Below are 17802 nucleotides of genomic sequence, written 5' to 3' on the forward strand. Positions count from 1 at the left end.
CAGCCGGGGAGACTGAGGCAGGAAGATCATGAGTTCAAAGCCAGCCTCAGCAATGGCAAAGCACTAAGCAACTCAGTGAGACCCTGCCTCTAAATAAAATACAAAATAGGGATGGGGATATGGCTCAATGGTTGAATGCTCAAGTTCAATCTCTGGCACCCCACAAAAAGGGCTGGGGATGTGGTCTCAATGGCTAAGTGCTCCTAGGTCCCAGTACCAAAAAAAAAAAAAAAGAATCAGGGTGAAAGGGACCTTCACATTGCCTCAATTTCCCAGAAGTCCCCAGCATTGTAACAACTGGAGGAAAAGTAACAGCAGTGGGAGATGGACATATTTTGGTGGTATTCAGCACCTTAATTGTGATAGTGGCTTTCTAGGTACATACATATATGTCAAAACATCAAATTGTACACTTTAGATATGTGACCAGTATATCTCATTTTAGAAGCTAAGCAAGGTCAGAACTGGTTAGTACTTGGATAAGAAATACATGTACAAGTTTTTTTGTTGTTGTTGTTGTTTTGTTTTTTTGTGTTTTTTTTTTTTGGTACAGGGTCTTGCTATGTTGCCAAGACTGGACTCAAACTCCTGGGCTCAAATGATACCCCTGCCTGTCTCCTGAGTAGCTAGGACTACGGGTATCCCATCACACCTGGCTTAGACAGTATTTCTTGTATGTCAATTATACCTCAATAAATCTGTAAAAACACACAAAAAAATAAAAGGGCTAGAGTATAGCTCAGTGGTGGAGTGACCTTGGGTTCAATACCATGAATAAATAAATCTGTAAAATATGTGATCAGTGGCCTGTATGAATGTGTTCAGTGCCTTGATTGTGATAGTGGCTTCATTAATCATGCTTACAAAAATGACTTCCTGTGAACTTATCAAATTAATCAGAAGCACATGGATGCATGGGTATATCAAACTCATACTGGAAAAACCAGACCCAGGAGCTTATCGAACATTCCAGGCCACCAAATGAAACAACCCTCTTACCCATAAAAGGAGGAGTACCCCAAGATTGAGCATAGCAGTAAATTCTCCCATCACCAGGTGACCCTGCCCGCTCTGGATGTTCATGACACAAGACTCTCCAGGCCTAGGTCTGACCTTCCCAACAATCCCTATCCTTCATCAGAGCATGGGGCCTGCACACAACTGTCTACTATTCCACTGCCCATGTGACAAGTACCAACTCACCTTTGGCATTTCAGCCCAGTGAAGTGCAGTATGGGCTCCCCAGGGACACTTAATGCACCTCCATCTGGGCACCTGCACCTGTTGCTCCCTGGCTGATCCCCAGATGGCTCTCATCCATTGTACTGCCATTGATTTTTTTAAATCTGCTTCTGATAATTCCCTGAGGCAAGAGGACACCTCTGTAGCCTGGGTCCCACATGTCCAGCACTGGGCCTGGCCCAAGGCAGACACTCAGCACCTGTTGTTTTGAATGGGTCTCAGATTGGCTCCTCCTAGAAAGCTCTGACCAAGTTCCAAAGTTTTTCCATGACCTTTGACCCTTTAAGGGTGTCTGCTCTGACCCTGTCTCCTCCCACTTTCATGCCATCTGCCTTGCCAGTCCTCAGAAGTGTCAGGAGTGTTCCCACTAGGGTCTTTGTACTTCCTTCTGCCTAAAGTCTCTTCCACATTAAACTTACCAGGTTCCTGCTTTACTGATTCAGGCCTCTGCTCAAAATATCACCTTTGTGGAGATGTCTCCCCTGACCTGAAGTAGCTTCTTCCCATCTGTCCCTCTTCCAGGCTGTTCTACTTGATCTTCAGAGTGCTTACTGCTACCTGGCTTTCAAGAAGTCTCCACATCCCATGCCAAGAGAAATCAAAACTCCATCTGTGCTGAGGGCAGGGGCCTGGTGAAGCCATTTACTTCCTGCTCTTTCTGAGTAAGACAACTGGTTTAATGTGCAGTAAGAAGGATTTAGGATAGACAGGGAATATGCCTCTGTTCTCTCAGATATCACATCAGTGAACACTCTGTCAGATGGTCTGTCTTCCTCATCACAGGGTTGATCAATAAGGTCTGGTTTGTCTGTTATTTCCACCATGGGTCTGGAACTAATGAACAGATGACTAACTGCTGAGAATAAATGAATGGATTGGAGTCAATCCATTCATCCAGCAAATGCTTGCTGAGCAACCACTAGGTCTCCCGCACTTTTTAGGGTGCTGGGCATACAAAGTGACAGTCTCTGACCTCACACTTTAGTTGGAGACACAAGTAATTACACTGTTGAGAGAAGCAATCTGCTATGGCTCCTGAGAATCCCTGCATGTTTCTTGCTTGGTATGCCAAGAAAGCAAGATCCTGATAGTTGTTTAAATAGGTCATTTCTTAGGGTTGTGTTCGAAGAAAAGAACCCTTAAAGGATGAGGTGCTCTCCTTGGACAAAGAACAGGAATGCTTACCACTTACTGTAATGCCCTCCGTGATGGGCCCTTCCATGGGGCTTGGAGAACATGGGGAAATAACACAAACTTCAAACTGTAGCTGCTGCTTTTACAAAACAATCAAGCCCTTTGTCTCTTAGCCAGAGTTTCATGTCTTCTGTCAGAATCCATGAAATAGTAAAGCATTACTTTGTTATTGTGTAAGTGAGATAACACCTCAGCTACAGGGAAGTTTTAGACAATGACATGTGAAGTGGAGATTAGTGCTACAGAGAAAATAGAGAAGAAACAAAAAAGAGGGATTGTGGGGATGAGGATGTAATGGAGTATTTGCCTAGCATGCAAAGTAGCTGAGTGGTAGAGCACTTGCCTAGTAGGTGTGAGGCCCTGGGTTCAATTCCAAACACTGAACAAAACAAAAGGAGGGGAGATAAAGAGTATGGAGGGATGCTGTTTTGCAATTTTCTTTCTTTCAGATCTGGGGATTGAACCCACAGTCTAGTTTGCTAGGCAAGTGCTTTACCACTAATCTACAACCCAGCCCATGTGACTTACAATTTTAAATAAGGTCTTTATGAAAGGCCTTTCTGTTAAGATTAAATTGAAGCAGAAATATAAATAAAATGAGGCTGAGAAGCAAACCATGTGACTACTGGGGAGAAGGGCATTTCAGCCAAAAGGAACAGCAGAGACAATAGTCCTGAGGTAGGAGGTGACTTGGAATGTTTGAGGAACAGCATAGTGACTGGTGTGGTTGGGAAGACGTGTTGGAAGGAAAAGAGCAGAAGATGAGATCAGGGAGATTGTCAGGGACCAGAACACAATGGGCCTGGGAGGTCATTTCAGGAGTTGGCAGCACCAAGTGAGATGGGTACCATTGGTGCAAAGTTTGATCAGTGATCTGTCCATTTTAAAAGGGTGACTGCAGCTTGGAGAATAGATGGCAGCCCTGGGGATCTGAGTGAAAGCAGAATGCCTGTGAGAAGTGTTACAACAGTCCCAGCACAGACGAGGGATGAGTGACTCCGTGCTGGTCATGGCAGAAGTATTGAGAAGTGGTCAATTTCAGATATATTTTAAGATTAGAATTTTAAAAAATTGTTTTCGGATTGATCAAGGGGAGTGAAGAAGAGTCAAGAGTGACCCCAAGCTTTAGTTCTGAGCAACCACAGGAATGGAGTCAGCTGAGATGGAAAAGGCATAGGAGGAACAGGTCTGGAAGGAATCAAGAGTGCCTTCAACAAGCACGAATGAACAAAAGTGAACAAAAGGCCTGTCCAGAGCCTTAGATACCTGGGACCAATGAGGGACCCTTAGAAAAGAAGGTAGCGCGCCAGTAATCCCAGCGGATCGCGAGTTCAAAGCCAGCCTCAGCAAAAGCGAGATGCTAAGCAACTCAGTGAGACCCTGTCGTTAAACAGAATACAAAATAGTGCTGGGGATGTGGCTCGGTGGTCGAGTGCCCCTAAATTCCATCCTAGGTACCGAAAAAAAAAAAAAGGAGGTAGCGGTTCCTTTAGAATGCCCCTCCCCTCCCCGCGAAGCCCCGCCCAGAGAGGACCACGTGTTTCCCCGCCACGAATTACCGGAGAATCTCAGCACGGTTTGAAAGTTCCGCGCGCAAGGCGAAAAGGGCATTTCGGCTGCGATCGAGATGTCGGTGTTAAGGCCGCTGGACAAGCTGCCCGGCCTAAACACGGCCACCGTCTTGGTAGGTGTCGGCGAGGGGGACTCGCCCACCCGTTTCCACGGTGGGCCTTCCTCCCTTGACTGCCTTGAGTCCCCTGGCTTCTGCGCTCTCTGATCCGGGGCGCGCGGTATTCCTCGCTGTAGGCGGGAGAGCCGTGCTCTGAACCAATCGGAGTAGCTGCTCTCCGAGGCTGAGGGACACCTGCACCAATCGATGCGCGGCGTAGTCTTTCCCAGCTTGTGATTGGTGGGACGGGTGGGCGGAACCCGGACGCCGGGTAGAGCCCCTTGCTGGTTCTTGCTTTCACTCATCCTAGGCTCTGGCCTCAGGTAGAGAGGTCCGTTGGAGGGACTGTGGGAGTGGGCAGTAGGTGCGGTGCCCACAGACCTGGAGCTGGCCTAAATTTTAGACCCCCTGCAGGGACCTTCCTCTCGGGAAATGGTCTCCTCCGAGCTACCTTCGGGCTGTGGCCTGATCCCCCAGGGAGGGGTTCACCGAGCCGGGTTCTGCGGAGGAATTGTCCTGCCCAGGTCTCACCCCGATTGCTTTCTCTCCCTGGGCAGCTGGTGGGCTCGGAGGATACTCTCCTGCAACAGCTGGCGGACTCGATGCTCAAAGAGGACTGCGCGTCTGAGCTAAGGATGTAAGTAGCTGAGGCTCTGCGGGAACTCTGGCTGGGAAAGAGGGAGAGGAAAGGGAGCCTCGGAGGGGGCTCCCAGCCGCCTGTAGTCCTCATTGAGCCTGCCTTCCCCCCGAAGCTGGCTCCTCACGTCTTACCTCGCTTGTTCACACTTGCACAGGACCCACTTGAGCACCCCGTCCATCACTCACTGTCGCAACACTTGTTGCTTTGCTCTTAGTACCTATCAACATAAAGGATCTCCTGGCCACCTGTTGGTTCACTTGTTTCTTGTCTGCCACCCCCATGGACCTTGAGCAGTAACTGGCACGGAGTAGATGCTCAATTAATAATTGCTGAATTAATCGCGTTAATTCAAGTTTCAAGAAAGATTTCCAGGGCGCGATTGTGCACACCTGTAATCCCAGCCAATCTGGAGGCTGAAGCGGGAGAATCCAAAGCTAAACACCAGTCTGAGCAACTTAGAACCTGTCTCAAATTTTAAAATTTTTTAATACAGGGAAGAGGATGTAGCTCAGTGGATTCAATCCCTAGGAGGGAGGGAGGGAGGGAGGGAGAGAGGGAGGAAGGAAGGAAGGAAATTTTGAAGGGTAGGGAATGCTATAAATGTATGAGGGTAGTGAAATAGAAGGTAAGAAGCTGAACCATAAAATTATCTTCTCCAAAAAACCTAGTGAAATGAATTGAAATACAGCAAAAATGAGCAAACTTAACAGGCTGAAAAAAATTCTGTCATGTTTTGTCTGCTAACCCTGCTACTCCCACAACAAAATTATGAAAATTCTTTAGTACCCCAAGTTTGGAGAAAAGGTTACTAAAGAAATTCATTTTTATTTCCTTTTTCTAACTGGAAGGAAGCAGAAACAGCTGCTGTTTACATCAAGTGACTGAAAATGTGTGTCATTCTCCCTGATAGAAAGATAAGGCCCAGTGATCTGTGTTGAAGGAAAATGGTTCAGATCCAGAAGGTAATTCCTCAGTGGGAACTGGAATGTCTTTTACTGGGCAAAATAAACCCTGCAACAGCACTTTCAAAAATCTCTGATGAGGGAGTATGATCTTTTCCCTCTGAATAGATTGTTTACAGGTCTGTCTGTGCATCTGATCAAGCTTTTCACTACAGAACATTAAATACAGCAACCCACAATCTCAAATGGAAAAGTAATTTTTTTTTTTTTTTTTTTTTGGTACCAGGGGTTGAACCCAGGACCACTTAACCAGTGAGCCACATTCCCAGCCCTTTTTTATATTTTATTTTGAGGCAGGGTCTCGCTAAGTTGCTTAGGGCATTGCTAAGTTGCTGAGGCTGGCTTTGAACTTGAGATCCCCCTGCCTCAGCCTCCCAAGATGCTGGGATTACTGGTGTGCAACACTGCACCTGCTGGAAAAGGATTTTTTTAAATGCATTTACCCAGAGGCTGGAGTTGTAGCTCAGTGGTAGAGTACTTGCCTAGCAGGTGTGAAGCAAGTTTGATTCTCAGCACTGCATATAAATAAATACATAAAGTAAAGGTCTATCAACAACTTAAAAATATATTTTAAAAAAATTCATTTAGCCTGGTGTGGTGATATGCACCTTTGATCCCAGCTATCTGAGAGGCTGAGGCAGGAGGATTGTTTGAGCCCAGGAATTCAAGGCCAGCCTGGGCAACATAGAGAGCTCTGAGTCTGAAAAAATAAACAAAAATAAAAATCCATTTAATTATTATCAGGGTAAATGGAAAAATACAGAAAAAAGAATCTGCCACATTTAATAAGAACAAGTGGAAAAAGGTCATGTGAATCATGGGGGAGGGGCAAGTAACATGGCATACAAATATCCATGAAGAACTTACTCTGGAGAAAATACAGGAAAAGGAGCTGGGCACAGTGGTGCACACCTGTAATCCTAGCAGCTCGGGAGGCTGAGGCAGGAGGATTGTGAGTTCAAAACCAGCCTCAGCAACAATGAGGAGCTAAGCAACTCAATGAGAACCTGTCTCAAAAAAATACAAAATAGTGCTGGGGATGTGGCTCAGTGATTGAGTGGCCCTGGGCTCAATCCCCAGTATACCCTCCCCACCTCAAAAAAAAAAAAAAAAAAAAAAAAAAAACAAGAAAATGAAAATAAAATTCCCCTTTTAGTGCTCTGGACAATTGAAAAATTTAATAATAAAATTAATTTTTTAAAGAAATATTCATTTGGGTGCTATGGCACACACCTGTAACCTGTAATCTCAGGACCTCAGGAGTCTAAAGCAGGAGGTTCTCAAATTCAAGGCCATCCTAGGCAACTTAGACCCTGTCTCAAAAATACAAAGAGCTGGGGATGTAGCTTAGGCATGGCCCAAGGATTGATCCTTTGAACCACCAAAAAGGAAAAAAAAGAAAAGAAAGAAACATACAAATACTAACTGGAAAAACAACAGAAAGAGGAACTGGGAAGCTGAGGATCTAAGAGTTAAAAAAGGGCCAAAAAATGATACTGTTTGAGCTAGCTAATGAATACCTGGAGACAGGATCCGAGTAGATTTACAAAGAAGAAAGGTTTGAGAAAAATAGCAAAAGCATCCAACGATATAACAGGATTTTCTGAAATGAATGAAAAGTTGAATTTGTCCAAATTGATGTATTCTTGTTACAGGTAAAATGGATGTAGAATACCGAATACTTGACGTCAAGTTATATCCTAGTTACATTATCAAACTCAAAGAGTAAATAATTCTTCAGACTTTTAGGCTAGAAAAGCAAATCACCGGGACTGGGATTGTGGCTCAGTGGCAGAGAGCTTGCCTCGCATATGTGAGGCACTGGGTTCGATCCTCAGCACCACATAAAAATAAAATAAAGATGTTTTGTCCACCGAAAACTAAAAAACAAATATTAAAAAAATTCTCTCTCTCTCTCTCTCAAAAAAAAAAAAAAAGAAAAAAAAAAGAAAGAAAAGAAAGAAAATCATCTGTATGGTCATCTATTCACGCTGTTGCTACATATTTCCAGTTCTCAGTGTTTGCAGCCCATGGCAGTAATTAAGATTGTACTTCTTGTCTCATGTGGTTGTGTGGAGCTATGTGACTGGTTCTGGCCAATGAGATGTGCACAAAAATGATTGTCTCTTCAATACTGCAGAATTTAATTGCTAGTACAAGAATTCCCCTGGCCCTTTGCCTCCCCATCACAACCAAAGTGGCAGCTTCATCAGCCTGGGTCCAGACTTAGAGCAAAATATAGGTGTATGTAGTAACTAATAACAGTGATATCGAGGCATAAATATGCATTCATAATGTCCAAATGGTAGGATAAGATGTAAGAATGTTAATTTTCTCACTTTCCATAATAGAGAATCAATACAATATAGATAAAATTGAAACAGTTTAAAATGGTGGCAATTAGCCCAGCACAGTGGCATTCACCTATAATCCCAGTGACCTAGGAGGCCAAGGTAGGAGGATGGCAAATGGCAAATTTGAGGCCAGCCTGGGCAACTTGGCAAGACCCTGTCTCAAAATAGAAGGGTTTGTGTTATAGCTCAGTGGTAAAGTTTCCCCGGGTTCAATCCTCAGCTGCCTCCCCCCACCTTCGCCCTGACAAATGATGTCAGCTTCTTATTTTTCTTCACAGCCTGTTTTTATTTACTTATTGTTTTATTTTGCAGCAATGGGGATGCAAGTTAGGGCCTTGCATCCTACTATGCTAGGCAAGTATTCTGCCCCTGAGCCACATCCTCTGTTGCATACTCTGATTCAGCTCTTTTAGGGAACGGTCTCTTTTGATTGAAGAAATAGCCTCACCAAAGTTCATCTACTTTTTTTCATTTCTGCTTGTTTTTTGCTTCTGTTCAACTCAAGTTAAATGAATGCTATTATTCCATTTTTAGATTATATCAACACTGTTGTCTAAATGTATATACATTACGTAGACATGTTTGCCAAAATGTTCAAATACTAATTTCTAGGTGACTGACTTCAGGGTATATGTGAATATTTTAAACTTGTATTTTTTGTGCTTTTTGCTTTTTTCCATTTTCTAAATTATAGTCTGGTGAAGGGTGAAATGGGTAATAGAAATCTGTGGAAATGGGCAAAAGTAGAGACTTCAAGAAAAACCTTCAGGGCAGTGGGCACCGCTCAGCGGTGGAGCACTTGCCCAGCATGCTCTTGGCCCTGAGCTCCTTCCCCAGCATCAAAAACTAAACCCAGAGACCAAGCCCAGATGCAGATTACTTGCCCAGGGTCACATTTGCTTGGCAATTGACAGAACTAGGACTGTGCCCACATCTGGGTTCAGTCTTAACCTCCTAAACTTTATAGCCCAACAACCCCTTCTTCTGAGACTGGTCTCCCTCATCTCACAGTGACCTCCCAAGCCCTGCACCATGTGCCATGTAGCTCAGCAGGTCTTTTCACCATGGTGCTTACTAAACAGATCTCTTTTCTAGCATGCGGAATCAGACAGGAGGGAGGTGGGTAGGACTAGATTTATCTTCCTCTGTTCCTTCAAGAAGTCTTGCCTGGCTGGGTGTGATGATGCACCCTGTAATCCCAGCAGCTCAGGAGGCTGTGGTAGAGGATCATAAGTCTGAGGCCAGCCTCACCAACTTAGTGAAACCCTGTCTCAAGATTAAAAAATGGAAAAAAGTTTGAGGATGTGGCTCTGTGGTTGAGTGCCCCTGGGTTCAATTCCCAGTGCCAAAAAAAGAGAAGTCTTGTCTGCAGAGTGTCAGGTGAATAGGTGAGGAGCCCTTGGCATCTTCTTCCCCTATGAAGGACAGCACATGACAGTCACTATGAGTGGATATGTTTGTGTTTAATGCTCTGATTTCTTGTTTTTCAGTCACTTGGCAAAGGCCCTCCCTTTACCCTCCAATGTGAATCGGCCTCGAATCGACCTGATTGTGTTTGTGATTAACCTTCATAGCAAATACAGGTAGGAACCAGAGGACATGAGCCCTGGGGACCCAGGTTGACCTGACTGGGAGTGTTCTGGGACAGTGACCTTACTTGCGATAGGCAGGGAGGAAGCAGTGAGAGGTTGGCCAGGGTCAGCGTAGAGGGCAGAAGGGAGGAGCCAGTGGACAGTGCACAGTGTTTAACCCACAAATCCTACCATGTCCTCTGTTCATTTAACCCTCTGAAAACTACTCTGTATATCCAGCGGCAGGCACAGAAACGTACAAAACAGACTGCTTTCCTCAGGTGTCCTCGTCCACTGGACTTTTGAGAGAACAGTTAGAGTTCCGGGGACATGGACTGTAAAGAGGCAGGAGCTGGGCTGTGGAGCCCACACAAGACCTCCAACGGCCAGGCCTTAGGTGTGGGAGGCCAAGGCAGACCTTTTGGTGGAGGTAATATCTAAATCGACACCTGAGAGTCAGTCAGGTAAAGATGGGAGTGAGCCCCTCCAGGGGCACGGCTGGCCGAGGTTAGGCAGGGCAGGGTCCATTACAGACACCTAGTGATGTGGGGGCTGAGGGAAGGCTGTGTTGGGGACACCTGGGAACCCAGGAGCATGAAGATGGCAGATATTCTAGCATCAGGAGGACGTCTAGACCTCGCAGCCAGCTCCTTGGAACTAGTCAGCATGGGAGAAGAGAAGGAGTTGAGAACTAGCATGGTTACCTTATAACGGGGAAGGATGGGAGGCCACCTAACTGCTCATCACTGGGAAGGTAGAACGTGGTGCGCTGTGTGCTCACACTGAAGGACCTAGCAGTTCCATGCATTTGTATGCATCGGTGTTGTATCACTGCAGCAAACGTCCAAGACAGTTCCAGGCCCAGGGTGCACACCTGTAATCCGGGCTACTTGGGAGGCTGAGGCAAGAGAATCATAAATTCAAGGCCAAACTAGGCAATTTAGCAAGACCCTGTCATAAAATAAAAGGACCGGGATGGAGCTCTTGGCCCTTAGTTGCATCCCCACTACTGCAGAAAGAAAGGGAGGGAGGAGGGAAAGGAGGTTTATTTTGCCTCAGTTCTGTAGGTCCAAGGTTGAGGGACCACGTCTGGTGATGGCCTTCTTGATGGCAGAGTCCCGAGGACTGGCCAGAGAAAGGGAGCACATGTGTGTCTGCCTGGTCTCTCTCACTCTTATAAAAGCCCCAGGATTCAATCTGGGGACCTCACCTGCCCACCTTGTCTAATCCTAATCCCTTCCTAAGCCTCACCTAACACCATGGCCACATGAAGTCTTAGGGACGCTCTCAAACAATATCCCAACAGTAGTACAGCAGCACTGATCGGAGTTTGATGGTGTGTGGGACCCAAAGAGTAAATGCTGGTTCATACCACCATAACGCACCTGGAGCATTCCGAAGGGATGACACCCCAGACTGATGGCAGCAGTTCCCTCCGGGGAGTTGGGATGAAGGGCAGCGCTGAGCCAGGGGACTTGACGGTCTCTGCGTGCATCCGTGTTTACCAACTGACGATTTCACAAGTGGGAGTCACTTTTTAAAAAGTAGTTATAAAAACTAAAGGACCGAGTATTCCTCCAGGCTGTTTTCCTGTCCCCCTCCTCTTCTTCTCTGACCTTAGACCAGAGAAGCAGGGGCTCTGCTGTCTCCATTGTGAACTTTGTCCTCCTCTGGTTTGTTTTCTTGCCCTGGCCTGGCCACCCTAGTCTCCAGCACGTGGAGGAGTCGCTGCACCATGTGGACGCCAGCTTCTTCCTGGGGAGGGTGTGCTTCCTCGGCACTGGTGGTAAGTGTGCCCCTCACCTGCCACCCGCCCCGAGAGAGAGCGGGCAGTCAGGGGTCCTTGCCGGGGCAGCCCGGCTGATGACTGAGGACCTGGCTGCTGTCAGACTTTCTAACAGTGAATCTGAGCACATAGTTCTGTGGCGCTCACAGCTGCCTGCTGGCTTCCTGCAGCTTTCAGAGTGAAATTCAGACTCCTCTAAAGTCACAAAGTATTTTGCAGTTTGGCCTCTGCCTTGTCGAGTGTCACCTCCTATTACCCTCATTCTTTGGGTCAGCTCTCATTCTCTGAAAAAGTCCTGCTGTTGCTGAGACTTTGCAATATTAACAGTGCAAATGGTCATAGCTGACCTTTATCGGGCTCTTCCCAGGCCCAAGACTGTTGTAGGTGCTTAGTTTCTTATCATTAATCTTTGAGCATTAATTGCAGTATTATCTGTTTTATAACTAAGAAAACTGGCCACACCCAAGGTCCTGTAGCACTGTGGTGGCGGAGCTGAGAGTCACGTGGGCGACAGTCCTAGTCAGGGTCCATCCCCTCTGGCTACGTCGGGGTTCTCTCAAGTGCTTTGTTCTCCTTGTCTTATTAGTCCCTACAGATACCTCAAAACTGAGTTCTGGCGTCCCCTCTGGCACCAAGGACAAGTGTGACCTGAACTGTGAGGGGAGTGCTTGGCACAGATCATTCTCAATAAACTTTGAAGAAGGAACCAGTGCCCGGCGAGCCCTGGCTCTGGGTTGCTGGCTCCACCTGACCGAGTGGCAGGGCTCTCACTACGCTCATCTCATAAGTGGGAACCGTGTGTTAATAGAACGCTCTCTCCCAGCCCTTTGAGCTAATTTGATGGTGGAACAGGTTGTCACCCACTGACCAGTTCAGAACTGACACCCGAGGGCTGGTAGCGACCGTGCCCAGGTCTTGCTGGGCACCGCCTTAGTGCTCTCTGCTTCTTTGCAGCTGGGCAGGAGCACCACTACAGCCTTCACCGGAACACGGTCCTGAAGCTGGCCCACACCTACCGCAGCCCCCTGTTCTTCTGTGACCTGGAGGTGAGGACACTTTCCACAGTGGCCAGTGTTACACTTGGTGCGGGGAAGGGGCTGTCAGGACTGCTTATTGCAGGATCAAGTACCAGGTGAGGTGGCTGCTGAGGTATAGGGGGACATGAGTCCTGCCTTTTCTGTTCACTGGCTGTGACCTCTAGGTACAGTGTAAAATGGGTTGAATGCCGTCTCTGTGGCTTGTAGCCAGGCTTTCCCTTTTCTTAGTTTCTCTGTACTTGTCTTGTTTGTGGATTTGTGGGTCCTCATTAATATCTCGCTCTTCTGCTAATGAGAGCAGGTGCCAGATTGCTCCTTAACCACTGCATGCTTCTTGACAGTCACAATGCCCAGTGTCACCCTTGACTCCCCTGATTGCAGACCCTGTCCAGTCCCAGTAAAGGCAGGGCACCAGCAGGCTGCAGTAGGTTTGCAGAGTGGGCGGGCGTGTGGCAGGAGGGGTACATGTGGTATCGGCTTGCTTCCATTGGGTCTCTCGCAGGAGATCCCAAGTGCGGGAGCAAGCCACATTTCCTCTTCACTGATACATTTGCCCTTCAGCCTCTCACGGGTGTAGAGTCGGTGTGCTCCCTCTGCTGGGTGTGTGTAGGGCCAGCAGGGCCTGTGCTGCCCCCCGCCCATGCGCCAAGACTGTTCTGTTGCTTTGGGGATCTCTTCCTGAGATTTGAGGTTCATTATGAAGATTCATGTCTTTTCTGTGTTCCTGGGCTGACACCTTTGGATGGGATGCAGAGAGAACCGAGTGCTCAAGCACCTTCCCCAGCATCTGGCCCAGGGGTCTGCAAACCCCTCTGCTTTGGTGGCAGAATCCAGGGGATGTGGGAACTTGGAGAGAGGGGAAAAGCTTCTTTTTCCCTCTGCTGACTTCTAAGTGAAATCGAGCCTGGTGGACATAGGGAAGAGCGTGGGTAGGAGTAGCAAAGTCTGTGACAGCCAGTAGACGTGTCGATGTCTCCCTGTTACTTCAGGAGTGGCAGATCTAGCTGTTGGGCCTGCCCCTGCTCCGCCCTAGACCAGTGCAGTGACAAGGGTACATACTCCTCTCTCACAAACTTGGTTTTCGTGTTTGACAACTATTTTAGGACCCTGACCAGATCAATGCTCTGATCTCACAGATGGGACCATGGCCCCTGCACACCTGCAGTGTCTCCCCTCCAGACTTCCCTCCCAGCAAAGCTCTGAGGAAGCTGAGACTGAGAACAGGCTCCTGCTCATAGTCACAGAGCTGGGAAGTTGGCAAGCCAGTTAGCACACAGCTGTCCCTATCATAACCTGCTGTTGTGACTTGGAACCAGTCCCCTCCCCCAGGGAGCCTCAGTTTTCTTACCTCTCGTTGAGGAGGCACCTTTGACCCACAGCTCACCACAGGGATGCCCTGGGTCCGCCAGCCTCCAGGCAGGTGCAGTTCTGTGTGTGGCCATGAGATGGCAGGCCACACCAGGTCTCTTCTGGCCTGAAACCAGCTGTGGCTGACTGGGCAGGAAGCAGAGGCCCCAGCCGTTTCCAGTCAGCAAGAGGGTGCAGAAGTGCCCACTGACCGCGTCCTTCAGATGAAGCCGCGGAGTTTGGTCCGGCGACTCTCCACACGCCCCTGCTGTCCTTTGGAGAGCACACTTCCATACCGGGTCCCTTGCCATGGTGTGAGGCATGGCAGGGATTCCCAACCCCTAAAGAGGAGGAAGCACCCAGAGAGGAGTGTGATTTGCCCAGTAGAACAAATGCCCAGGTCTGCTGGTCAGGCCTGTGCGGGTGCCTAACGCAGACGTTGGTCCTGCCCTCTTGATCTAGTAAGATGAAGATTCGCCGGGTTTTTGAAGCCTGGTGTAGAATTAAGTCATTTTTTCCTGTACGTCATGGGCAAAGTCGAGACTGTGGTCAGACTTGGGTTTGGGGTCCTTGTCTCGGTGTGATGTGTGGGTGAGAGGAGGCAGCTATGGAGCCAAACTAGTGAAGGATTTGGGGGCAAAGGCCACAGAATGTAGAGCAGGAGGATTTATTCCACAAATCCTTCTCGTGTGTACTGCTCTAGGCCCCAGGGATGCAGCATAGAACAAAATAATAAAGATTCCCAGGACATGGGCTGGGGCTCTAGCTCAGTTGGTAGAGTGCTTGCCTCGGCTACTCAGGAGCCTGAGGCAAGAGGATGACTTGAGCCAGGTTTTTGAGACCAGCCTGGGCAACATATCAAGACCCTGTCTCAAAAAATCCTGACTCTGTTCTAGTCAAGAAAACGGAAATGGTAAAGGGCTGGGTGTGGTGGCATACCTGTAATCCTAGTGACTCAGGAGGCAAGGCAGGAGGTTCTCAAGTTCAAGTGAGAACCTGTCTCAAAATAAATAAAAAGCGCTGGGGATGTGGTGCAGTGGTAGAATACCTCTGGGTTCAATCCCTGCTGCCCCCTACAAAAAAAAATGTATGATTTTTAGAAAATGGGGGTCTGATAGGCCAGGTGGAGGTAAAGGGGTAAGATTTAGATAGAGCAACCAGCCAGGCCTCACTGCAAATGTGACTTTCAGATAGAGACTTGAAGAAAGTGAGAGGGCAGCCGTGGTGTTACCCAGTACACGAGCGACGTCCGGAGCTCGCCCCATGTGTCCAGAGTCGGCAGGGGAGGCCAGGGTCCTACAGCTGAGAAGCAAAGGCAGGGCCGAGGGGGATAAGTCAGAGTAATGGTGGGACCAGGTCAGTGAGGCCTTGTGGTCACAGTAAAGACTGTGGCTTTTGCTCTGAGTGAAACCAGGGCCAAAGGGGTCCCGGAGAAATGCAGCCTGGCTTGTGTTTTGCATGGGCCCCTCTGAGGGCTAGAAGGAGGCACGGCGGAGGAAGACAAGTACAGAAATGGGGAATTGGGTCCAGAGACTCTTTCTGGAAGAGTTCAGAGTGGCCTGGCCAGGAGAGGTGCACACCTGTAGTCTCAGTGACTCTGGGAGGCTGAGGCAGGTGAATTGCAAGTTCAAGGCCAGCCTGGGCAACTTAACAAGACCCTGTCTCAAAATAAAAAATAAAAAGGTCTGGGGATGTGGCTCCGTGGTAGAGCACCTCTGGGTTCCATCCCGAGTACCACACACACTTACACACACTCAAACACACACAGTAGCCTGGACGTAGTGGTAGCTAGGGGAGAAGGGGACAGGATGGAACATGACTGGCTGTTTCCAGAGAGGAGGTGACAAGAATGTGCTCATAACCAGATGTGAGGGAAGGCGAGTGGTAGGACGGCTCTGAAATCCATGGCCTGACCGCTGGAGGGTGGCTCTGCCTTTGACTGCGATGGGCGAGACTGCAGGAGCAGGGCTTGGGGCCACCAGGGCCACTGCTGTGGACATGAGCCATCCAGGGGGAGAAGTCCAATCACTGCACACATGCATGTGACACTTAAAGATCCAGAGATGTAACTTGTGTGTCCTCAGAAATTGGGTGTTTTTTATTTTTTTTTAGTTATACATGGGCACAATATTTTTGTTTTGTTTATTTATTTATTTTTATGTGGTGCTGAGGATTGAACCCAGGGTCTCACATGTGAGAGGCAAGCGCTCTACTGCTGAGCCCCAGCCTCAGCCCCAGCCCCAGAAATTGGGTGGTTTTAAAGCCACAGAACCAGGTGGAGTCACTTAGGGATTGAGTATGAGAGAAGGAAGTCAAGAACCAAGCCCCAGCTTTGGTGTTGGGCAAAGAGGAGGGAAGTGCGTGGACAGTAGGTGGGTGTGGGTGGGCACCATACCAACAGCAAGGTAGAAAGGCGTTTCAAGCAGGGCTGAGAGGCCCTGGCACCTTCTGGTAGCACCAGGGCAATGAGGGTAGAGAAGTTACCACTGGGTTTTGAGCCAAGATCGTGGGTGACAAAAGGGGGTTTGAGTTGGAGGAATGAGGGAACTCGTCCTGAGTCTGCAGACAGGCCTGGCCAGCACCCCTTCCACTGGCCAGAGAGGCATTTCTGAGGCCAACTGTTGGCTGGGGGAGTCAGGGAGCATCATGATTTGTTCTTCATCAAACATTTACAGACAATCTTGTACTCGCCCAGCGTTCACCTGGAACCCCCTCAGCTGCCCTGGGCCCACCAGCCCTGCAAAAGCTCCAATAAAGGGATTCCTTATGAATGGCACCTCCATATTTGGGGTGAGGGCCTCCCTCCCATCCCTCTGAGTGTCTTCCTCAGATGCCAGTAAGTGAGCCTTGGGGGCTTGGGCCTGGTTCAGATCCCAGCTCCGCAGTCACTGCCTATGTGACCCTGGACAGTGTACTTGGCCTTGCCAACCTTGCTTGTCAAGGTTTACTTCCTCTTGAGCAGGGCTTATGGTTTCTGGGTGTCTCTGGAAGTTGTCTGAAGGGCTGGGCAAGCTGAGCAGGTGGGAAGCATGAACGAGGGTGTGGCCATGGTGGAACAAGATACCCTGAGCTGCCCCCAAGTCTCGTCCCCCAGCTCTGCCTGCACAGCTGCCCCGAGTGAGGGAGTAGGGCCTGCAGCCGAGTCTCTCACTGCTGCTGTCTGCTCCCTGCAGGTGGAAGACTTTCGAGCCACCATGGCGCAGCGTCTGGTGCGCATGCTGCTGATCTGTGCTGGCCACGTACGTGGTGTCTCAGCCCTGAATCTGCTGTCTCTGCTGAGGACCTCTGAGACCCCTCCACCAGAGGAGCTGTGACGGCCACTGGCCCCTGGCTGTCCCTCCCCGCTTTGGGCTCCGTTAGCTGTCACTGTTGGTGAAGACACAGGCTGGGTTGGGCTCCCCAAGCCCCAGCAGGGCACCGGGCAGGATGGGGAGGAAGCCCAGCTGCTGGGACTCCAGCCCCTCCAACGCCCATGGCTCATCCTCTGAGGAGGTACATCTCCACTTAAGATTTCACTGGAACAAAGGGCCCTTGGCTAAAAAAAGTTTGAAGATCACTGGTCTCATCCACCACTTTGACTTTGCAAATGAGGAAAACTGACTCAGAACAATGAAGTCAGGGTGTGGGAGGATAGCTTGGACGGCACATCCTGGGGCCTGCTACTCTTATGGAGCTTGGTGGTTGCTTCTGGGAGCCTCAGTTTCCCCAGCTATATATGGAGATGTTTGTACTTAACTCACACGGAGGGTTTAATGGAGTGAAGGGGAGGTGCCTGAGACTGGGCCACACCCACACTTGTTGGCTTGATAGACCTCCTGAGACCTGGTGCTCTACACAGGCCAGGCAAGGCTCAGTGAGCAGTCCCTGTTATTTGAAATCACACAACTGAATTTAAAAATTGGTGCAAGGGGCTGGGGTTGTAGCTCAGTGCCTAATACACATGAGGCATTGGGTTTGATCCTCAGTGCCACATAAAAATAAATAAATAAAATAAAGGTAT

General features: G+C 48.7%; 1 protein-coding gene across 5 annotated transcripts; it reads left to right on the forward strand.

Moving 5' to 3' along the window:
• Positions 1 to 3986: 3986 nt before the first annotated feature.
• On the forward strand, positions 3987 to 17802 carry Cenpm (centromere protein M). 5 transcript variants are annotated; one of them, XM_015501847.2, is made up of 6 exons: positions 3987 to 4120; positions 4663 to 4742; positions 9552 to 9644; positions 11339 to 11418; positions 12373 to 12464; positions 16976 to 17802. In XM_015501847.2, the coding sequence occupies exons 1-6, from the start codon at positions 4064 to 4066 to the stop codon at positions 17114 to 17116; spliced, it is 543 nt and encodes a 180-aa protein (XP_015357333.1). In that variant the 5' UTR covers positions 3987 to 4063; the 3' UTR covers positions 17117 to 17802. The 5 variants fall into 5 exon arrangements, with proteins under 5 accessions (XP_015357333.1, XP_048659017.1, XP_015357334.1 ...); XM_015501848.2 differs by lacking the exon at positions 3987 to 4120 and adding an exon at positions 4354 to 4428; XM_048803058.1 differs by lacking the exon at positions 3987 to 4120 and adding an exon at positions 4366 to 4432 and having other exon boundaries at positions 4661 to 4742.

This window comes from Marmota marmota, unplaced genomic scaffold, assembly GCF_001458135.2.
Source record: "Marmota marmota marmota unplaced genomic scaffold, marMar, whole genome shotgun sequence".
In the NCBI taxonomy this organism is placed as follows: Eukaryota; Metazoa; Chordata; class Mammalia; order Rodentia; family Sciuridae; genus Marmota; species Marmota marmota.